Raw genomic sequence first — 24,389 nt, forward strand, 5'->3', positions numbered from 1 at the left:
CAGTTTGCTAGAAAGGCAAATAAAGAAAAAAGTCAACACAGCTGCTTTTAGGCTTGAGCGTGCGGAACAGTTGAGGGCTATGTTAAGAAACGTAGATTGTCTGCCTAGAAAGCTGTAGTCTCTTCCAAGTGCTGTAGTCCTAAACCTTCTCCCCATTTTGGAACCTGTCACTGCTCTCGAGTCTCAAAGGGATCACAGCCCATTGGTGAGAGAATGCAAGCAACGAATGAAGAAAGCAGACCAGGTCAAAAGCTGCTCTTAGAGCAACGTGACAGAACATCGATATAAAACAAGTAACTTGGAAGCTGTTAAATTATTTAACCTGAGCCGACACCTATGTGGTCAAGTGCATACACAACCACAAGTATTTTCTGTGCATTCCTGATCAAGAGGAGGAGGTGGATGACACAGTCAGGCTGAAAACAGTGGAGGAATTGCCACCACCTGGAAATGATCATCTGTAGCTATAACAGAGGACCTGGAAGGCAGAAGGGGAAAAGAGGGATGCGCCACAGCAGGCAGATGCACACCAAAATCCAGACTGTGCAAACAAAGAAGTGTCTATGTAGCATTTGAAAAATTTGATTGAATCCAAGCTGGCCGAGTGACCTCGTGCTGTTTTTGAGAAATGCTCCACATCAGGCTGGAGGAAGAAGAGGATGGCCTAAAGGAGACTTGCGGCTTTTCCCTTCTGCTGAAAGGTGTTAGAGCCCCAGCTGGATTTTGGGAGCTGTAGTTCAGCTGTGGCTCTGTTGGAAAGGTTACAGGAGAGCCCAGGCTGAAAAATAAAACCCAAGTCCAGAAAAAACATGGCCTTAGAGGAAGGATTGAAACTGACAGGTTGTTCAGTTAAAAAAAAAACAAACAAACCCTTGAAAATCTATGGCAAGGTGTGACAACAAAAGGGATAAATGGGGCAATAACCACTTCCCCAAACGTGCAATACAGGACAAAAAGCTGACTCTGCACTGAGATGGAGAGACAGACCAGATGAGTTTTAAAGCTACCTTTCTCCAATGCTTATGTTTATGCTTTAATAGCTCAAGAAGAGTAACCAAGGTGAAAACTGTCCACTGTGGCAGTTCCTTCCCAGCAATCCCAGTCAGGAGCTACTGCCGTATGCAGTGCCGGGACCATACATCGATGGGCTCTGTGGTCTCACTGAGAGAGGCATGGCACCAGCACATGGTGGAAATGATGACGTGTGGAGACTTTTGGTCCTTGCGCCTTCTTGTTCCAGGTCTGCTGGTGTTACCTGAGGGAAAAGTGGCTGGAAGGCAAGGGATGGTGAGGGTGGGGTAGAGAGGGAACAGCATCAGTCACACTGTTTAAAAATAATGGTTAGGAACTGTTGTTCTTGAAGAATGTGGAGGACTCAAAGTGATGACAAAGACAAGGCAGTATGGTTTTATCTGTTATTTCCTCTGCAGACACTTTAGAGATCAGTGAAGCAGCACCTCAAGGAAGCAAATTTTCAATATTTGTCCAACTTTTGAGAAATCACCCTGTCTAGTAGGTGGTTGACTTTTGGAGGGTCAGCAAGGAGACTTGGCAGAAATCCATACTGCTTGGAAAATATACTGCTGCAAAATCTACAAACTAAAGTAACCTGCACCTGTTTTCTCTCTTTAAAATTCCAATAGCTCAGATATTTTTTAAAACTCGAGGCTTGTAATGATGGGAATTGCGTGCTCTTTGTATTTCCTCTGCCTTATTTATGATTCTTCCTTGCAAAAGGAAAACTGGTTATCAAGACTGGGTGTAGTACAACTACTTAACCTCTTCCTAAATTTTAACCATGCTCAGTTTCTAACTGTTCCTGTTCCTGACTGCATGATGTCATACGGAGTGCGTGATTGCTAGGGTGATCCCCTTTTGCGTTTCACAGAGGAGAGCCCTGTGTATTTGAGGCGGGAGGGAAGACTCACTTAATCCCATAATGGTCATCTACCAGCTGAACAGCTGAGCGTCAGCCACTCACACAGGCTTCCTCAACAGCCAAAAAAGAGAAAAGGCACATCCACGAGGCAAGATACATCACTTGTTTTAGGATGGGAACAGATTGCCCTCAGGCAGGTTTGTCTTTGATGTTCGTAGCTAAGACTCTGATGATTACCTTTTGGAAGGACAAAGCTAGGCCGAGTGATTGCCACTGCCAGGGACAGCCACTAGCTGAATGTCGCAAAAGGGGAACAGCCACTCTATTTAATCATGAGTATTTTTGCTGGTGGTACTTTTCCTAAAGGCTCAGTTACTGGTGTCGCATAGCTACATGGGAATCTCTGCTTGCATTAAAAGAAAAGCCTCTCATCCTGGCCATTGAATCCTTGAAAATCTCAACCTTTCACTTGTCACAAACATATATGCATTCACACATGCACTCACGCCAACTAGGCAGTATCCCAGTGTAGTTGTTTGTAAAGACACCTAATGAGTTTTGGCTGACCCAGCGCATTATTTCTGAATTTGCATTTCAAGGGTTGGTATGGTGAGAAAACATAGGATCAAAACACAGATTTGAATGGACTGAGTTCCTCAAACAATGCATTGATGCAGCAGAATGGTCTCCTACACGTGTACGTGTCCAGTGATGTAGCACTCAGAGCTGCATTGATGGACTTTTCTATTTCACAAAGCTACGCTACAGCCCTGTTGCTTTATCTTAGCCTGTAGGAGATTAGAGAGATCTGAAATATGGTGATCAGATTGTGAGAATGGATGTTGCAATTGTGAGGGCTAGACCTGCAGGCAAAACTTCCTGTCAAGGCAGGACAGACATGACTACAGCTCAGGGTAAAGTGCGTGAGAAAGGACGCAATGGAGGGTCTGAAGCTACGTTTCATGGAAAGGGAAGGAAACCGCTTGTGATTTCCTGGAATAGGCAAGGTGTGCAGTGATGACTCCTGCATGAGGCTAGTTGGGATTCTGGATCATTAGAAATATTGAGGACAGTGGTAGCAGTGAAAATCATTTCCATCAGGTGTAGCTGCACCAAACTATTTCTTTAGTTTATATCGGCTCCTTTTTGGGGGAACAGCCTGCAGGACTCACAAAAAGAGAAGCAAAGCACTGCTTTTCCCTGGGAATGCCTCTGAAAACATGTGTATATCCTGTGCCAAAAAGGCACACAGCCGTCCTCCGGTGAGGAGAAGGATCCCCAGCATCACATTTTAATGACCAGTCCATATACTTTGGACAGTCAGGCCCATCTTGCTTCCAGAGGCTGTTTGTGTTTGAGGATAATGTTCTCCAAACTGGTGGGGGTTCTTTTATGCAGGGGATTATATCTGCTAAAACAAAGCTAAAAGAGAGCAATTGGGGAAATATGTCATGATTATTCATAAAGGCCAATTAACAAGTGGTTTTAGTGGCTTAGTTCTTCCTTAGTGAGTGTGGTTTTTGGATCCATGCTTTGTTTTGATTCAGATGATATCTGCAGCAGAGTGAATCACTTGAACCGAAGCCCTGAGCTTTTGAGATACCAGCTTTTCTTTAGGGAATCAGAAAAATAGAGCTTGAATTTAAATTCAGCCAATTTAAACAGTTGAAAAATACCTGCTTAAAAATTCTGGTTTATTTTAACCTCTCAACTTATTAAAGCAAAGAGAAAACAGCCTTTGGACAGGCTGTTTCAACAAGTATGTAGGTCCTTAAACTGCTTTGAAACCTTGTAACGTAAAAGGTCTAAAGATATCTTTGTGGTACTTATCTCGGGCCCTCTCCCCATGCCATGCTTTTCACTCATTCGTGACACTCAGAGCAGTGAAACACGGTAGGAAACAGTTGCTGGCGGTGACCATGCCAGGCATTGGTACTCTTGCCATGTGCCAACGCAGTCCTCCCTTGCACGTGGGCGGTGAAGCTGAGGGTGTGCTAAGGCTGCCTTCTCCCATCCCAACTGTGTGGGACTTGAGCTGGGAGGATTCAAAGCTGTTTTTTGTTTTATTTCAGGTTAGCAATGCATTGACAGTGGTGTGGCCTCTGTTGCAGGTGTAGTTACACAGAAACAGGGAGCCAAGTATGCATTCCTGATTTTTCTGTATGGCAACCAGTAGTTAACCCAGTACAGGTAGACAAAGGGACTTTTACAATTGTACGGCGGTGTATAAGGTAAGTGATTAGATACATGCACGTACATATGTACATAAAACATGTCTGTGTATGGTACATACATTATAACATAGAGTGAGTGCACCATACTCTGTGAATACAGGCAAGATTGGCCTTATTTTGCAACCAGCCGTGGTACATCAGCTTGGAAAAACAAAGAAAAAGAAGGTTAATCAATTAATATTTCACTGTACATTTGCTTCACTCCAATAGCTTGCAGCCGTTATTACAAGCTTATTCCATCTGTACCAAAGGGAAAGCTTCAGCAGAAACCAGGAAAGCGAACTCATCAGCCGAACCAGTAATATTTTAAGGGCCAACTCTATGTTTTCCCTCCCAGGAGACCTTCTACCTACAACAAGCTGTATACGGAGGTTTCTTTGGCTGTCATGGAGAGGTGGAAAAAACTCCAGCAGGGACCAGAGCATCAGCCAGCATCCTTACTGTCAGGACAAGGGCTTGCAGATGGAGAGGCAGGAGGTGACATCATCCGTCTGGTGGCAGGCATGCAGTGTGAGCCCAGGGGGATTTGTGGTATGTGTGCAGCAGCCATGTGGTGCCAGATCACTTGGAAGCTGTACTGCAAAGGCTTGGGAAGGGGAGAAGCATCTGCACCCCCAGCCCAGCTCTAGCTACTTCCTATGAACCACAAAAATTACACTACGAGGAACAAGCAAATAGTCCAAAGTGGTAAATTAAAAGTATATCTGCAGATGTAAGTTGTATTTTACTCGAGTCAAAGCCTACCTAACGTTGGAACAGCTATGCTGTATGTGGTGAGCTACAAGGAAGGTACAAAGTCATTTTGAAGGTTTCCAGCAAAATGTGAACACTGTAGAATAACACAAGCTTTTCTAAGAGGAATGAAGGCATCAGGTCTTAGAAGGAGAGGGTAGAGCAGCAGGTACTTGCAGAGGCAGCCAGTGGAAAGGAAGCAGCTTAGGCTTGGGGCTGTCCAGTAGCCAAAAAATGACAAAAGGAAAGAATTCGGTGAATTCGTAAGGGTAGAAAAGGGGAATTAAGGCAAAAAGCTATGATGAGAATAGCATAACCTGTAATTTCCCCTGAATAAGGGCAAAAACAGCAATGCCACAGAAGTGACTGAAATGGATGAAGGTATTTATGGAAATCCCTGTGCCCTGGGAGTTTTTAAGTGGTATAACTTCATCCTGAAATACAGCAGGTAACAAATCTGTTTCTGATGTGTCCCACAGCTCATCCTTGCACACACAGACCACTAGGTTGGTGGTAGATCAGAGAAGTGATGCAGCTAAACCTTTTTTTATCTTTTAAATGGCATTTGTGAATGTTCTTCTTTTCCTCCATTTTTCCTAGATAGCTCATCACCTCAATGTGTCATTTTTTTTCTATATGGCAAACCACTTTGCTTTTCAGCTAGCTTGTAGCAGGGGGAGTATATTTTTCTGAGTCACCAGGGCCATCTGCTTTAGACAAATATTTTGTTGAATTATGTCTCTTTTACAGTTAGGCAATTTCTTTATTCTACTGACTAAGGATCAATTATGTGAAGAAAAAGGTGGAGTGGCCTCTCACCAGTTCGCCATCCTCCCTCCGTGAGCACCTGCTGGCATTAACCTGTGTGCCTCACCCAAATTCAACACCATCAAATATTAAAATGGTCTGTGGAAAGGTTTTGAAAGCTGGGTTAGAACTGTAGCTTATAGTTTGAAAAGAAACATTTTTGACCTTCTGGGCAGTTGTAAGCAATTTTTCTTCAGTTTCCTGCAGACTGCTCAGAAGATGAGAACATCAGTAGAGATGGAGGTTCCTCAAAACATTGACCTGTACTTGCTTCTCATTGGCACTCAGGCCACTCAGGGTTCACAGCCAACATTTCCTCAGTGCAGCAAGTTCCTCCCCTCCTTGCAACGAGTTTGGGTAGCTTCAGCCTGAACTCCTTCCCTTGGTTCCTGCTGTCCATGGCATTCACTTCCCCTTTTCCTTTCTGCCCATCCATAAAACCTCAAATGAAACAACCTTCACAACACATGCTTCCCCTCACAGTTGGCAGCATGAGACGTTGCAGCATCCTCTCCCACACCATGCTGCAAGCAAGACTGGCACTGCTGGACTGTGGCCACTCTCCCAGAGTTCCTGCACACACCGCTGTGTGGGGTAGGTGGCTTCAGCTCGCCCCAAACCCACTGCATCGCCAGGTCAATGCCCAGGCTCCTGGCAGCAGTTTTGGCCGAAGCTGGTGAGGAGGCTGTAGGACACAGAGTGTCTTGTCACCCATAGTCATGGCCATACCCATCACGTCTGAGACAAGCCATCCCTGAGCCTTAGGATGCAGCACACTGTGGTGGCCAGCTCTGCTTACAGGCCTTTTCAGCCTTGGAATATAGTTTAATAGGAAGTTTCTTTTTAAAAATAATACACCAGTGTTGGTTAGTGGTGGTGGTATTACACATTGCGTCTCCAATACCAGCGCTGCCATTCTCACACGGTGTCAGAACTGCAAATATTTGACCTGATAAAAGCTATGTGATCCAATAAAAAGGTCCCACAGAAGCAGTATAAGAAAACCATAAAAGAGTTAAAATTAACATTTTTCTCTGTATAGCAATAGACTGGCTGCAGGAAAAGCAGCCGTTTTAAAGACCTCTGCATTTATTGCCTTAGCAATGCTTGAGCCCCAGCTCATACTAATGCCATGTGATACGTAACGAAAAGAGAGCCAGGTTTGCAGATGAAAACCCTGCAGTGATGTGGCCCTAGTAGAGATGTTACCACCACTGTTCTTGCTCAGGCCACTTTCCCTGAGGCATGTAGCCCCAGCCTTGCACCCCGCTTGCACACAAGCCACTGAATCCCTGCATGTGGGGGCGTGAGACTCAGGTCAAAGGCCATTTTTGCCAGTGTTTGCCCTCGATGTCAGCACAGGTCAAAGCTGGCTCTGCACAGAGGTGGATTTGACTTCCCGTTTCTGCAGCACAGCCTGCACTTAAAAAACAGTACATGGCATGCACTTCTGAGGTGTATGAAGGTTGGACTTCCAACAGCACTTGCTCACCTGTGGACCCATGGGTGGTTGAAGCTGCTTTGGCAGTATTCCTGGATGGGCATCTGAGCCAAGATAGGCTCTCCCTAAGGTCCCTCTCCCCTACCCACTAGTCAGGAAGGCAAAGCAGCATGACAAGGTCAGCCATGGGTAAGTAATTCTTCAAATGACTCGTTAGCAAGTATTTTGCTGCAATGGACTAGAACAAAACAGCTGAGTTGCTGGCTCTGCATTGGAATTCCAGGGGGTTTATGTACACCTAGGTAGGTGTATGTCCATCCATCCCCATGCACGCACATTGCAGGTCCCTAGTGCACGTGTGGCTGGAAACGGTCCAAAGGAGGATCCCATATGTTCCTCTTGGAGCTTGCTTATATTCAGGTCACACCTGGCCCAGAGCCGTCAGGTTATTATATACCAGAAGAAAATTGAAGTACATTCACCACAGTCCTCCTCTCCATGCAGCAGAGGGGTTGTCACCACAGCAGCTGGTCCAACAATACACAGCTCCTCCAGATCAGCACAGCCAGGAGGAGGTGAACTGAGCCAAAACCGCATTGAGTGCACCAGTTTAGGAGCAAATTTGGTGTGATTTGGTGGTTGTAAAGGTCCCTTGGGTTTGGGTGGGATTAACCCACCCTCACTGGGTGTTTTGGGCCAGTTCCACCATGCTTGCCTACAATAACCTGAAAATTGTTGGTGTGGACGTTAGCCAGGGCTTGTTTATGTTTCGGTTGTGTACTAAATAGATTTAACAGCGCCTTGTTGTGGCTCAGCTTGAAAAAGCACCTAATCAGTGTTAACTGTATTGTTATAAGCAGCTCTAAAACCACAAAGTAAGTGTACTCACCCAAGTATGTACTACTTGAAAAGCATCGGTGCTTGCATGGGGCTGCAGGACACCAGTAACCGAGGGGCACACTGGGCCTTTGGGCAGTGTGAGAATTATTGAATTTGCTAAATAAAGAAAACTAACAGAAATCTGTGGATTGGGTTGCGTTATTTGTAATGATTCTGTACTGATTTTAGTCTGGTTGCAACAGCAATCTCCTCTCCCAGGAGCTTAGGGGGTACTTTGAGGAATGTTGTATCCTGTGTTTGATGCTGCTCTTGGAAGCATGACCCCTAAATCTTGACGGCAGTGTCAAAAAATGATGGAACTACAGCTGAGCCTAAGAGGTCGGCCTCTTTATGCTGCACTTACACCTCGAGTACTTTACTTGGGAGAGGCTCAACTGGTGGCTTATCTTCCTCCATAGCGCTGCTGGTAATTTTTTGCATCATCGTCATCAAACGCTGTAGCTGAGCTATGCCTTTACCAGCCAGACAAAGTCTTTTAATGTTCAGGCAGTGGTTCAGCCTTGGATCACATCACTGGCTGTAAGAAGTCTGGGCAATAGAGATCAGAGTGAAATAAACAAGTTTACATGAAAATGAATGTTGCCAGTTTAACAGCTCCCAAGAGCTGGAACAATACCAGTGAGACCAGAGAAATATCCAGCGCCTCGCCAGGCTTGCAGGCATTTAAACTGGCTGTATTTGATAAAGGTTTGCTGAGTAAGATGGGTTGGATGCTTTATTGCTTCTGGTAATGGGAGGTGATCTACCTTCAGTGGCTTGTTATAAAAAGGAAAAATAATAATATAAAAGAAAAAGCTGCCTCAAAATCAGGTATCTATTGGGAAACGCAAAGAGGAGCTGCTGGAGGCACTCTCAAAGTCGAATATTTTGGGGAGTGGGAGCTGACTGCAGGGACAGAGCCAAGGCTCTGGAGTAAACCTCTGCAATGAGATACACCATAAGTGGGTGGCAGCTCAGTGCCACGAAGCCAAATGACTTGGACAAACTTGTTTTGGGTGGTCTTGAGCCTATTTCAGCTTATGTTTTGCCATAAGGGCAAATTGCCTGACCGGTGCCTAGCATGCTTTTAGCTTCAGCTTTTCTTTGTGCAAGAAAATAATAGTGAGGGATTGTCAGACCCTTAGTACCCAAGTGAGCAGTGTGACTACACCTGCAGATAATTAAAGAAAAGAAAAAGGCAAGACTGCTCAATCAGACTGTTTAAAATGTCTGAAAAGTAGCCTCATGTGGGCTCTTCAGAAAGGAGGAATAAATCCAGCCATTGATGTCCTTCCCCCGGCAAAGAAATGGGAATGTAGAGCTCGGGCCATACCAATACATGGAAAGGATAAAATAATAAAAAAATTACCATTAATCAGATAATTTGGGTTATGAATTTCAGTAACGCAGTAACTGGATTCATAGAACCTGTTAGGTGTTATTTCAATTAGAAAAGACCATGAATAAGCTTGTTGCTCCATATATGCTTGTGCTCTGCATGCTTACTTAAGTAAAAGATTAAAACTGATGTTTTTTCAAATATGTCAGAAGGATAAGCCTGCCTAATTCCCATTAAAATCAACAGGAACTAGACAGCCAGCCAGGGAAAAAAAGAAAAAGGACATTAAACACCTAGCTAAAGCTGTAGTAATGAATCAACCATACTCCAGCTCCCGAAGGATGAATCAAGTATACTGATTATCCGTAGCTTTCTAGCAACTAAAATTTGCCTTAAAAGTCCATATGTTATGAATATACCACTTTTTTTCAGCAACAAGGGAATAATTATATTGCATATGACTATTTTCCATTAAACTTTAAAGGATCAGTTTTTTAAAAAGATTTTTACTGGCTGTCACTCAATTATACAAATAATCCAGAGAGTTAGAAACCAAAACCAGGGGTCAGGCCAGGCAAATTTCTTATGTAGTGAAACTCCACTGACTGCAAGCGCATTTAGGGCACGGCAGTAAAAGCAGCCCTCCCAGGAACAAAATGAATGAGTAAACGCTGGGGCAGACTAAATCCTTTCCAGAAGCTGCTTGGTGTGCTGCCTTTCTGCCCTCTGGCGATAGCCTTTCTATCAAACCCGCCATCATCCTTGAAAAGACCCAGTAGATAATGAAGTGACCAGCAACGCATTGTCAGACATTGAAACATATGTGAAATAACGGAGCCCGTGTCAGTCGAGGTCTGCCTCTGACGATGGATGCTTTATTGCTAATACTGAAAAAGGCAATGGTGGGTTACTATGGATCTCTCCTTGCTTTGCTTCCCAGCCCGTAGCCATTTTGGAAAGCTTATTTTAGGAGAACATGCTTCCAAGGGACTCTGACACCTCTCTTTCCCGTCAGCCCTGGTGACACCCATTTCACCTGAACTCTTCACTGCCTCACGGCACCACACAGCCCTGCAGCGAGGTGCCTGTGTCACAGGAGCCTGACTGGATTGATTTCTATGGAAAACAGGCCTTTGAGGTCTTTAGTGGCAACCCTTCCTGACCCACCACTTTGCAGAGAAGGAATTAAGTGTTTGCCATGACAAATGACTCAGAAACAGAGGATTTTCACACAGCTTCAAACCCAAGCAACTCAGCTTACACAGAGCTGCTTCTTTCTTCTTTCCCTCTGCAATATGGGGGAAAAAAAGTGTATAACAGAGGCCCAACTGCCACATTTGTTTTCTCATGCTTTGAACCCAGTGTTTGCCTTATGTGCCTCTTCATTACATGTCCTGAGAGTTGAATCTCACTCGGTCACCAAAAGCACAGCAGGACACTTGTGGAGCCCCCCACGCCTCCTGCTGCTCGGAACTGCTGGAGACCCTGGGAGAAAAACTTCTTCCCTGGCTGGTACAAGTAGAGATTTCCTAGAAAGGAAATATATTTCCTAGAAGGGTTATATGCATTTGTTTTCCCCTTCCCCAATTCTATCTGAATAAAAAGGAAATGCTGGAAGTCTTTTTTTTGCAGGCAAATTTCCTTTCCTAAGTGTCTATGCTATTTTAAATCTCACGTTGTGTCATCAGGAAAAAAGCAAAGCAGATATCAATTATTTGTCACATAGAAAGCTTAAGAAAAACTCAACAGTGAGACATATTAGTGAAAAAACAATCCATTTTTATTTAGCTAGGGAGAAATTAAGAACAGGAAAGGCGGACCACTTTGATTAAGGTTTTACATCCATGAGTGCTGCTGCCACTTAGGATTCGTCTCTCTGCCTTGCAATATGAGACATCTAATTAAAGGCTCAGGTCCTTAAGCAATTAAGTGCCAGCCCAAGCGTGCTCTCAAATCTACCTGAATGAACAACAGGAAGCTGATGAGATGGAGTAAGGGGAAGGAGGATTTCTGCCCCAATGGATTTCTTGCAGTACCTACTAGTTTTGGTTTTTTTCAATTTAATTTTTAAATCAGAGGTTATCACCGTTGCTCAGTGACCCACAACCAAAGCTTCTCTTCAGTTATCAGATGACAAGGAAGCTGTTCACTTTTTGCAGGACAACTTAAACGCACAATAGTACTTGCACGTCAGGCGCATGGGCTGCCCTGTCCTCCTCTTGCAGACAGCCCCACCCCAGAAGTCCTGGTGGTGCTGGGGTGGTATGGAGGTGGGCTGCATTATGAGGTGTGCTTCTCCCTGCGTTGACCACCAGAAGGAACAGATTTTCAGGGATTTGCCTTGGGAACCTGGGTGCTGGTGTTTCCAACTCAGCAGCAGGTATTTCCATAAGCATTGAAGAGACAGAAAATGAGCTCCTGGTGCCAAAAACGACCTTCTACCAGGGAGGAGAAATGTGGTTGGTGCAAGCATTTCACCACCAACCGCTGCTGATGGTTTTTGCTGCTCAAAGAGGGGCTGGCCAGCAGGGCTATGGATTGGAAATCAGCCCTGGGTGCAGGGATGCAGTTCAAGGGTCTTGTGCAACTCAGCCCCTGTGCAGCAGGTGGAAAGCCATGAGCTGTGATGGTGCTCACACTGCTAAACCCTGGGGTTTGGAGGTTGAAACAGTGTCCATTTTTTTTCCCCTAAACCAATTGATTTAACTATAGATACCTCCCTGTAATCCTGCCAGATGCATGTCCTGATAACCAACGCTATGACACAAACACACAGGGTCAGTACAGCCAAGCGATTGGTCTGCACAGAATTTTGTTGAACTTCAAATCAGACTGAAAGTGGTCCTTAGTTCACAGCGGAGAATTCCTTCAATTTGGCAAGCCGGTTCAAAGTGTTCACCAAATGGTGAAACACACAATTCTCAAAAACGCAGCGGTCTGTGGCTGAACACCCAGACTTTGCCAAACCACAGCTTCTGGAGGAGCTTGGAGCACACCCAAACCTTCCCTCTGCAAACCTGGGACCATCTGCTGCCCAGGGTTACCTCTGAGGACACAAGGCCCAGCATGAACACAAGATTCATTTTATTTGTACAAACGCTCTCTGTGACTGCCAGATGGATTAATCTGGAGAGGGAAAACATTAAGCTCCCTAAGTACCTGCAGCAACCCTTCTTTTCTTAAATCTAATTCATGCTGGTGAAAAAAAAAGCCTGTGTCAGATCCAATTTGTGCTATGGAAAAAAACCAAAAAAGAAATCCCGTCAATCATAAATACACCATAATAAGCAATTTTCAAAAGGAAAAAATTATATAGATGCATGCATACAAAATATACTTCATAACTGGGGTTTTATTTCAGCACTCACTAGTTGCTGAATATAGGTGCTGTGGGCTGTTGTACCCACACAGAGCCACCAGATTTGCTGCTGCCTACGCTACCAACTAATTTCTCCAGGTGGGATGTGCCAATAAGGCCATATCTTGCCACAGGCACCAGAGGATGTAAGAGTCGTGTTTTAGGTCCAAAAGAGAAGCATCACTGCTTAGAAAGGGGAAACAGCTTTTCATTCTTCCCCCGCCCTGTCCTTGATGCAGCAAGCACTGCAACACGAAGCCAGACATTTTCTAGATGAGAGTCCCTGGTTTGTCTTCTGTTTTGACATCAAAACAAATTGAATACTCCTCCACATACTTTAATTAACATGAAAAAGCACTTTTTTATTTCCACATTAGGAGGTGAAAATGAGCAGAAGATATGTTTTTGCCTTACTGAGCCCTCTGATTATGACCATGTGAATTGAAGAGGTGTCCCCCACACCCCTGCATGCCCACATCAAAAAGTCACTGGTGAGGAGCTCCTCTGTCCCCTTGCTAGCAGCTGTGGGACACCCCTCACCACGGGGCTGCCCAGCTTCCTTGGGCAATGGCAAGGTTAGGGGCTGTCTTCACCTCCACTCAGTGTTCCATCCTTTTGTTGAGGGTGGTAGCTCCTTGTCCCATGGGCCGCTTTGCAGCTGCCTGTCCAGGTACTGAGGCTGAGGCGTCTGTGCAGCAGCCCGTGACTGCCTCCACCCTCTCACCTCCCCATCCCAGAAAAAAATCCCTATCTTGTTGTCCAGGCATCAGAGCAGTGCTTGGGCATATGGACTAAGGTGTTTCAGCTGTCTCCCCTTGTGTATGTGCATGCAACACGCACACATTCACCCCCCAAAAACCCTAGCAAAACAGATGAATATCAGCACTTAAGCAGAAAAATTGTGTTTGACTTACAAATGAGAGCTTTTACAGCTTTTTTTGGGAAGCTTTGCTGCACAGGCAGTGCTACCATTTCAACTTTTGCTTCAGGGTGGAACGGGGAAAAATAAACACCAGAAAATCCCATTGACTGAAGGCTGGGTTTTTTTAGCAGCTTTATCTCCCCAAACACCAAAGCTATTTGTTTCTTATGAGATCTCGTGAGAAGTGGCTTTGCCCTCTTACATCCATCCCATCCGCCTGAGCTGCTGCACTGGAGCAGGACCACAAACCCGCGTCCTGGAGAAGTACTGGCTCTGTCAGGTGAGTGACCCAACTGGAGAGTCTCCGTGCTGCGCTAAGGCTGCGCTCTCCTGCTGAGAGGATCTCAAAGCACACGGATGATGCTGTGTGTCCCCTTGGGAGGTGACAGATGACCTCAGAGAGAAACAGCTGACAAAAAGGAAGGGAACGGGGTAGAGGATGCACTCCTGCAAATGCAGCACCTGGCATGCTCCCACTAGTTGTTTCTGCGAGTGAAATTTTTGAAACACAGATAAAAATGGAACAGATGTCAGGAAGGAGAATTGCCGTGCAGAATTGGATTCCCCATTTAAAACCAAACAAAACGAAGCAAAGCAAAGCAATAAAACTCCAGGCAGCTGGAGCAGGTAAGTTCAGGCAGTTTGACAGATGCATAAGCATGTTCCTGGGAGCAGTGTTTCAGCACGTGCTGCCTGGGTGTGTAGCTGCTGGGAGGGATGGTGCATCACCTCACATGTGGGAAAGCACAACGTGCCCCTGCCATCCCTTGCTAGGCTGCGGGCCTGAGCCTGGCATGCGTGCCAAGCTCTGCCCATCTCCGTACCTCGGAGTAAAAACCCAGCATGGCCCGGGCACCAGGCTGTTGAGAGAGCCAGAAGATGACAGTGATGGTACCTGCCAGTGCTACTGTTGTCCATGCTGGAGAAGTAAAAAGGGTTGTTCTTTGGAATTAGAAGACATGCAGTAATTCCTCTGTGTCCACACAGTCTCCTCATGTCCTTAGGGCAGGCTAGGAAGCAAGGCTATGACTGCTCCTGGCTGCAGCGCCTTCCTTTTGAGTAGGAAATACCAGGTTTTTGTCTTGGGCACTTGCCTGGGCCCTGCCTTGACCAAGAGCTGCACGAGAGAGGGTTCAGCTGCAGCTGGAGAGCTGTCCTCCTGCCAGGGAGCAGCTGCAACTCCACCATCCAGCTTCCATAGACACCGACTCCCCCTTAATGGACAATTAAGAAGCACACCGCTTGGCTTCAAAACATACAATATACTTTATTGCCTGCTAGATAATCAAAGTGAGGAGTAAACACCATAGCTGGAAAAAGCAGAAAAGGACCAGGAGAAGGAAAAGAATATCCAGTCACCAAACAAGTTATCAGGCAATAAACCATACACAATATAAATAATCTGTTTCCCAAACAACTAAATCTTTATTTTGCTAATGGCCATTATATGGTTAATTATCAGTAGTAAAATCTCTGGATTTCTTTTTCTACACGGCATTAGTAGTAAGAAATATATAAGGGACTCTGCAGAAAGCAATACAAAGGAGTTATATACACAGGCACCTTCTGTGGAGCAAGAACAGAACCTCATCTAATAAGGAAGGGCTATCTACAAACCAGAAGACCATGGTAATACAATATTAGCTCAGACTTAGTTTAGCTGCAGCCTTTCCACAAGGCAGGCTAGCCAACTTATGTATACATATATATTTTAATATAGATATATATAGATTTATTATTTTAAAAATAATGTGAACTACCTGTAGTTCCTAGACTAATTTTAAAGAGGCAGTGTACCTTTCCAAAGCTTTGTCTCAGGAAGTATATTAAAAATGGTATATAAAAGACTAGCAGACCCAAGCTTGCATATCAACTCCTGATATCTTCCCTCCATTTCTTTTCTAATGTTATAGCTGCCGTCTGCATTGACAGCAATGCCTTTAGTCATCTGGATTGCTATTTATGTTGCTGTAATTGCTACCACTAAGTTTACCGGATTATAGTGTTAGTAATTGTTGATTATAAATAGCAATAATGCTGCAGTACACTGTCAAAGCCTGGCCGCACTATGAAGGTCTAGTCTGTATGTGCATGCAGAATTTTGTTGCTTAATCTAAAAGAATATTTCACAGTCAAAGTGCTTCCCCTGCCAACCCCAACCGCGTTGCTCAAACCACATTGCAAGAGCTTCTCTCTCTAAGAAAGATGTGATGCCTCTCACCCCCACACCTAAGGACTCTCAGGAGTCCTTCATGAGGCATCTATCCATCCTATTTTATTTTTAAGGCATAAACCTTCCCTTTTCCACAGCCAGTGTCCTGAGAGCTACTGAATGTGACTTATTAAAATTAAAACCGTCTATTTGAGGAAATGCTTTTAACGCATTTTTGGCTAGATATAGAGCTGGGCTACGTCGGTCTTGCACTCCCCACAGCAGGCAGGCAGGCAGCAGAGCACTGCCCATTGCTGCTGCCTGAGAGCCAGACCTGAGCCACCGAGGGGAGGACGGGGAAGAGAGAGGTGTTTCCTGCGGACATCATCGTTAGGACCTGGTGAGACCAAAGGTGCCATTTGTGCTACCCATTTCCAGTCTGTTCCCTGTTTGCATCTCGGGGTCCACTCGCGAAGGCAAAGCGGAAGCATGCACGTGCAGACGGGCTGCAACTCTTCCGATGGGACTTTCTGTTAAAAACATGGACAAGGCCCCTTTTGTAAGTGATGCCATTCTGCTCTCAGCCCAACCCTCCCCAGGCTTTGCAGATCCTGAAGTGCTACATCACTTTTGTTCAGGACACAGACACGGCTTAACATATTCATTGCCATAAGGGTTTCTTCCAAAACAGCGATGAAACCCTGAGACACAGTCGCTCTGCTTCAGGTACCACCCTGGTGGTGAGGAGCCGGGTTTGCATGAGCTAAGTGGCTCAGACCCAGGAAAGACTCGAAACATAGCAGCACAAGCACACGGGTCTCCCACTTGGGCAGAAAACCCAGTGTAGAGAGAAGGCTGTGTGGGCAGGAGGGATGTTTTCTGGCTTTGGCTCCGTTTTCACATGTGCCCAGGACCCCGGCCTGCAACATTCCCTCGTGAGCTGCCAAGTCAGGATCTGGACCACATGCCTTGGCAGTCCCACCAGCACGAGGGAGTGCTCTGCTGTCCCGGGACCCCTGGCTGGACACAGGCCAGTGGGCAGAAACGACTGCCAGAACCAGCACAACATCTGACGCACCTTCAACAGAAGCGATCTTTGAGTACAGCAGAGAACAAGTATCAAGAAATGTGTGGCAATAAATAAACTGCTTCCCATAGTAAATCTGGCATTTTGATAGGGTTGCTTAAACCTGGGTATTTTTAGAGAAGGATGCCTTGATGGAACAAGATCTATTTGCAGTATTACAGAACGAAGGATGGGCTCTGTTTAAAAGCGTACCTGGCATTAGCACGTTGCCTGGCAAACACATCTTTGCTGAATTCAGCATCACCCTCTGTATCTTTGCTTACAAAACAGTAAAGCTAGAAAATTCCTGATTGATGTTTTATAGGGACCTCGGAAGCAATAATAGCTGTCAAAGTACAGGTATCCTTCTCTTTCTCATGCCAATACCTAACTGGAGGATGCAGGTTAGTACCATAAGAAGAGAGGCACACACAAAAGATAGAAGGTGTCCTGTACAATGTAAATTCTTCTGCCTACGTTGGGAAAGCTGCTGCGCAAAGATAATGTTTAAAACTCAGTCACCTCAGTTCCTGCATTGCCATATAGGATTACTTCATTTTATATATCTGGACCTTCTTTTACCCTCCGTGTTATGCAGATGGTCATGCAAGTACAGCAGAAGGGAACTGCTCCTTTTTTTTAATTTTTTATATTTTTTATTTATTTTGCTAAGAATTTTGTGCCTGCAGTGGTTATAGGACTAGTGTTGCTTTTCAGTTCTGTTAGTAATTCCTGCTTAACAGCAGGGAAAAGCACCAGTAAGGAAACAAAGCAGGCAAATTTTAAGGGAGAAGTATTTACATTGGATATAAAACTGAAAATACACCTTTACTGGCTGCTCTTTTGGTTCTTTTGACTACGGAGGAAAAGTGTGCAATTTGGAAGTCATGCTCCAGCTGATCCGCTGCAAAGTGCTGTCTTTTCTGCAGCTTTTGACTCCACCACAACCTATTTTTCTTATCTTGGGTAGGGTGGCTAGGGCTAAGCAGCAGTGAGGAAATCAGTGGGAGCATGGGAGGTTAAAAGTCTATCGGAGCAGGAGAGAAACTGTGAAACATGGAGGAAAACACTTTTCATTTGCAGGCATTGCTGAAAATTATATTGATCATGAAAGCTAAGAACTGCTGAACATACTGGTTCATTTGCAACTGAAGTGCACTTTGATAGGCATCCACCTTATTTCATAGTCTGTGTGGGAAACCAAAAATAGAAGCCAAAAATTCTTAGCGCTAAGCTATCCTTGCCAGTGTGATTACTGGGCTTGGGAAAAATCAGCTCATCCCTTGAACACACATCATTTCCCTTTTTATAAAACTACCATTTCACCCACTCACAAGGTTGTTGAGGAAATTGCATTCTCTGAACTGCTCTGTTTTATCCGTTTCCTTTTTAGCCATCAAATGCTTTTCCTCTCAACACTCTGAGATTGCCAACTACTGCAGCAGGTTCTCTGTGGTGATACTACCCTTAAAAAGTCAGCTTCTGGTCAGCCTGCAGTTGCACTGCGTTTTGTCAAAACCTCTTAGTGGAATGAAATAGACTTGGGCTCCTCACCCCTCTTTGCTCCTTGCTATACACACACCCAAAACTGAGCACCACCTGGAGCAAGCACCTGGCCAATGTTACTAGGGCCTCTGCTTTGTATGCTTTCACTTACTTTAGCTCTTTGATACAACACTCAAGTCCCTGTTTTCCTTCATTATGCCTCTCTGGCTGTCTGTTCTGGGGTCTGTGCCACCACATGGAGCAGCTTAAAGGGGGCCTTGGGGCCACAAGGGCAATCGATGGGCCACCTCTCTTGCTGCTTGCTGCTGTTTCTTGGTGGGGATTGCAAAGCCCAGGATGTGTACAACCAGTGCTCAGCAGCATCTCAGCACACTGTACAGCCCTCAGCAGCGTCGCTGGTATCTGCCCTATCAGTGCGGGTCTGCCACATGTTGCAGAAGGTGCTAATGCTGCTTGCTGCTGGAGCCAGGGGACTTTGCCATTGTCTTCCCCTGTCACCGAGCTGTGTGGTGCTGTGCAGAAGAGCAGGGCCGGTGGGACCTGGGATCAAGTCCCAGCAGCACGCTGGCATGGACAGGGTGATCTTTGCCTGGTGTCTGGATCATTAGTGCAGAAGAAGTTTGCTGACCCATTTCTGTAAGCCTACAACAGCAAAACCCTGCCCTGGTGCCACGCACAGTGACCAGGAACACAGGCAGGGAGCTTCCCAGTAACCTGGCATGGGCAGAAAATGAAGGCAATAGCCTCCCTTGCTTGATGGATGTGCTTTCCCCTTTGCTTCCCGTTGGATGCCTGTTAACAGCATTAGGTATTCTGCATAGGGGAAAGCATAGTCTGTCCCCATGCGAATCCTTGGCAAAACATGTCATGTCTCCAGGTAAATCAGTGCACTGTCAACAGCAGAATGCACTTGCTAACACACTGGACTTGCTCCATTAGTCTCCCAACTGTTTGAAAATTATTCCATTAGTCCTGGTTTTGGAGTAGGAGAGAGTATCACAGGTACAGCCATGGGTCCCTGTCCCTGAGTGGAGACCCAAAGATGTCCTGGTCCCTGTGCTGCCAACAGCATCATGGGCAGATTTTCCCTGCCTGGTCTCCTAGGAAAAGTCTGGATCAGACACCAGGCAGGGACTTTGCTGCGAGATGCTTTGCCAAGCAGCTTTGCACCAGAGGAGAGCCAGGAAAATGCCTGTTTCCAAGCCTGGAGGCAGCTGAGAGTAGGTAGCCACAGAGGGAGAGCAGGCTCTGGTGCCTGCCAGCTCAGCAGCCGCTTGCCAGGGCTGGCACAAGCACCACCTAATGAAATGGATGCTGTTCTCCTTTGGTTTCCTTCAAAAAGCAATATGGCTTTAATGATGAACTCGTAGCATCTGAAAAAGATACTGAGGAAAAAGCTGGCAAGCTGGGTTGTTTTGGGTTGTTTTGGTTTTTTTTCTTCCCTGTTTTTAATGTCAGAACTCTGTAAAAAAAGACTAAAGGCAACTGCTAGATAGAAAATGCAGCACGAGAAGAAAGGTTGCTTTGAACCTCTCCGGTATGGCTATTAACTGTGAACCTGACACACCATTCAAAGGAAGAGATTTACAAAGTCATGGAGGAGATCTGCGGCTAGCAATAAGATAGGGCTGGTGTTCCTTGAAAATCTCATCTCTGACTTTATCTGATCATTATTTCTAAGTTTATAAATTTATAATTAAAATTTATAGAAACAGTTAATATGCTTCTCTATCTAACATCTTTTGAGGACATTGTTTTTTCTCTGATACCCTAAAATTTTGCACTTAGGCACTGGGGGAATAAATGACCCTCAAAATGTAAAGACAGTCAAGCACTAGAAAAAACAGTGTGGGGAAATGGTTGAGTGAGTCTCCACTATTAAAGGCTTCTAAGGACAGGTTCAACATCCACCTGTCACGTATGTGCTAAGTATAGCTTAACCTGCCTTAGAGCAGAGAAACTCTCTGCTGCTATCTCCAAGTCCCGTTTGGCCCTGTGACTCTGTGCCAAGTAAATACTGCCAAGATCTCATCCTGCCACGACCCAGGATGTATTTAATATCCTGACTGGCTGCTCAGTTTTCTGCCTTGGCTTGGTCTTTCTCCAGGAACACACCCAAGCTCTTCAGACATCCTACTAAGAGTCAGCTTACATCTTCCTCACAAACCACCAAGTGCCTGTCTACTTTTACAATCCCGCTGAAAAAAAAAAAACCTGGGAGCAGCAAACCAAGAAGAACGCAGAGAAATGTTCATCCTAACATTTTGAAAGCTGCCATGGTCGATGATGAAACATCATTAAGAAATACCAACGCTACTGCGCAGTTGTGATATGGTGTTTAACGTAATACGACTGTCCAAAGCTGACCTCACACAATGAGTCTTATCAGCTGGCTTACAGAATGCAATTAATATGACAACATTAACAGCAATTCATTTAAAAGGAACGAAAGGGAGTGGATAAACAGCAGTAGCAAAAGTTCCGGTCTGCCATGCTCACCTACGGCTGGCCATGGGAATATATGGGTTTACTATTTCTGCAGTGCACAGTTATTTTAGCAGCTCGCTAACTTGCCCTCACCACAGACACACAAATGGAAAATGCAGAACTTGATGCATTTTCCCATAGGCCTGTCTGCACCCTGAATTTTTCTCCCCCAATTTATACATTTCAGGTGGGTTAAAAAAGACCATCTACAGACATATTTAATTATGAACGTCTGTGGCACCCTTCCCAATTTCATGTTTCTTGATGAAATCAGTGCCCAGTAACAATAATATGCAGATAAAAATATCTTTACATCAGAAATAACCCCATGTGCACAGGGCATTGCGACAACCACCACCACAGTATTTCAAGGAGATAGCCAGAGACTACAACAGCAAATACCCAGTGCTGCTACAGCCAGCATGAAATCTTTAACCATAACACCTCAGAGCCACGGAGAACTGCTCACCCAACAGGTTCTTGTCATGCCAAGTGCCTACAATGGCTATGAAACGGAAGCAGGTGAAAGATACAGAAACTGAACGCAACATTTTACTGACTGACAAGACATGCAGAGGAACAGCCTTTGCTTTGATTCATGAATCCTGTCGATGCAACTCCTACTGCAGCTTTCTGCAGTGGGCACTGAGAGGATCTGTCCACACCCTTCAGTTGGCATCCCCATCTGATCTGTTCGGATGCAGTGGGGCTGCAGCACTGAGCTTCCCAACAGCCGAGATGCTTGCTCTGGAGGGAAGGCAATGATGCTTCATGTAAATGTAGTCCTGATTCTGCAGGCTTCCCCTACCTGCTGGCTTAGGTGAGCCTATATGGGTGAGGTAAGTAGAAAAGACAGTATTACATTTATTTGCTCTGAAGGTTTCTTCTGTAATTACAGATAAAAAAAAAATCTAATTATCTGGGGACATTTTTTCCCCTCTAAGAAAGAAATTTAGAAATGTGTTGAGAGTTTTATTTTGTAAGAAGTTAAAGCTTAGGATGCATTAACGCAAATGTCATAGGTCTAATACAGAGTGCTAAAAGGGGTGTTGGTTTGCCTCTTAAAAAAGCACATGACTTCAAGGTACTTTAGTTGCTATTACAAACCATACGTTAAAAAATTAAACAAGCCAAATTCTCATAAACTATGAAACTATTCTCAATAATGAATTGTTAGGAGAAGGAAATAATTTATCTTAAAAGCCTGCCGGGTTCCCAACACTGGCGCTGCCTAGGCTTTCCTACAGAAAGCCAGGGCACAGGAAGGGCCTGGAGAGCTCATTTTTCCTGCTCTACCTACTTCTCTGGAGGATCCCACCTCCTTATGTCTATCTTTTTGCAGAAGCTGCATTTGATGCACAGCCATAATTGGGAAAATTCATGTGAAAATAACACTCAATTAAAAAAATACTCTCTCTGGGTTCTTCAGAGTTGTGCAGTAGTCCGTGAAGGTGCGGGACACTGCCCATCCTATGGAAAATCAGTGGGATGTCTTGCTACTGATGTCCATCAAGCTTTTAGCTGGTCAAGAAAAGAAAGGAGAGGAAAGGCAAGATGATTGAAAAGGAAGGTGATAAATTTGTAAGCAAAGTCTGATATTCCCAGATTCCAGCCACATGAACAAAGCCATACAGTGAAGACGTTTGTCTCTATGAAATAAAAAGCATTTTCAGTTCAACAGTAGATTTGACAGAACCCAAACAGTTCTTATTTTTTAATAGCTTTTATGTTCCTCTATTTTGATGGCAGTCTATTTCCAGCAGCTGAGATGCACAGGACAGTGGTTCGATACTGAAGGCAGCTGCATGTTCCAGATGTGTCACCACATCCACCTGCAAGCACTGCCAAGTGCAATGGCCTAGTGCTGCCAAGGGGCTCCCTTCTAGGTCTGAGGCAACGTGTGGTGCCTAAAAAACAACATTCATAATTTTCAAGATGTGTTAAACTAACTGCATTTGTGGTTTTATTAGACAAAAGTAGTAAAGAGTTACTCATCATGCAAAGAACTTGGAGTATTTTTGTAATGGTCTAAAAAACCCAGAAATTATTATTTAATTATTAAAGATGCTTTTAAATCCCTGCTGGCAACCCTGAGATGCCAATTATAGAATTGCTTTGCCAAGGTGCAACAGTACATTTATTTTTTGTCTAGTTTTTTTTAAAATGAGCTGCAGATTAAGAGTGTGTGAACATGAATCTACTGCTTTTATATTGATTCTTATGCATTATGGTGTTTTCATGGTCCTTGCACATGAAACGCTGATCCTGTATGCAGCACTCACAAATCAGTGATTTAAAAAAAATGCATCTATTTAAACATGCTAAAATAAGAACCCAGTCCTACAGATAACCCGGTGATTATTGTTCTAACCACCGTTGACCAAGGTATATCCGGGTACATTTTGCCGTCTGGTAGATACACGAATCTGTAAAAATTAAAACTCTTTCCCCTCACTCATTTATAAACAGCCAATTGCATGGTGCACACTGCATGAGTAGTGCGGCTGCCAAGAGCTCGTGGCAGCAAAAATTCCGTATTCCAGGCTACTTTTGCATGAAAGCCATAGAATTCTGAATGGATCCTATGGCTGTATCTGTATGGACACAACTGAGTAAAATTCGGCTTCACTTTTATAAGGACTTTTTATGAGCACCCTTGATTTTGGCTATTCCCAGAGCCTGGCCCAAGTGAAGCAGTCAGTGATATAAGGACAGATGGCCTTTTCCTCTGCCTTCCTGCAGCACTGAGTGCAACAGAGCCCGTCCCAGGTTTGCCAGTGTAAATCCCACACCCTGTCCTCCCTCCGAAGCAGGCAGTTAACTGCACTCAGCCCTGTCAAAGAAGCGATCCTGGAGATGCTCAGGAACTGCTGACTACTTCGCTGTCTTACATCTACAGAGGGGCTTCCACAGACGTCAGCGGAAACATTATCGTACTAAGCATCACTACACCAGAATTGCAAGGATATAGGAACCTGTGGCCATCGTTAGAGGCAGTGCTAAGTTACAAATGCAGAGTTTCAGAAAATCAACAAACAGCAAATGGTCAGGACAAGCAGCACAGCAACGGAGCCTCCTGCTGCAGCAACTCTCAACCTCCCTCTGGCAAGAGCACTTGGTGCCAATGATGTATTGGACTCAGTGAATCAAATGGCTTTTAAATACAGCTGTCCTGCTGTTAAAACCATAGGCTAATTTGTTTTCCCCTCATACAAGTTAGCACAATTAAACCGTGAACCTGTGCTGATACCTGTCAACACCATGGCTTCTAGGTCTCCAATCATGTATCTCATCTGTCCCACATCTTACAAGATCTAGCATTTGCACATAGCATCCTTTAGCAACCCTTCATCCCTAAGAGATTACCTTGCTGGAGTGGATTCCTGCATGAGAATTAAGCAGTTATCATCACTTTAAAAGACCCCAGAGTCGCTTTAAAAGACCTCAGAGCTGAATTAACTACATCCTAAATATGGTACACTACAGATAGTTACTAGTAAGGATGTTTTGAAAAAAACTATATATGGAGATTCAACAGTCACATAGTGAATGCCGCTACTTCCCAGGGTAAAACTATGCCCTGTGCC

General features: G+C 44.8%; 1 protein-coding gene across 1 annotated transcript in view; it reads left to right on the top strand.

Moving 5' to 3' along the window:
- Positions 1-8,071, top strand: part of CD47 (CD47 molecule) — a 38,112-nt gene extending 30,041 nt beyond the window's left edge. The window contains exon 9 of the mRNA XM_054068746.1: positions 4,451-8,071. Within this exon, the coding sequence (XP_053924721.1) occupies positions 4,451-4,594 (144 nt within the window). The 3' untranslated portion in view covers positions 4,595-8,071. The remainder of the gene's footprint in view (positions 1-4,450) is intronic.
- Positions 8,072-24,389: the final 16,318 nt, after the last annotated feature.

The sequence above is a fragment of the Cuculus canorus genome, chromosome 1 (genome assembly GCF_017976375.1).
Source record: "Cuculus canorus isolate bCucCan1 chromosome 1, bCucCan1.pri, whole genome shotgun sequence".
In the NCBI taxonomy this organism is placed as follows: domain Eukaryota; kingdom Metazoa; phylum Chordata; class Aves; order Cuculiformes; family Cuculidae; genus Cuculus; species Cuculus canorus.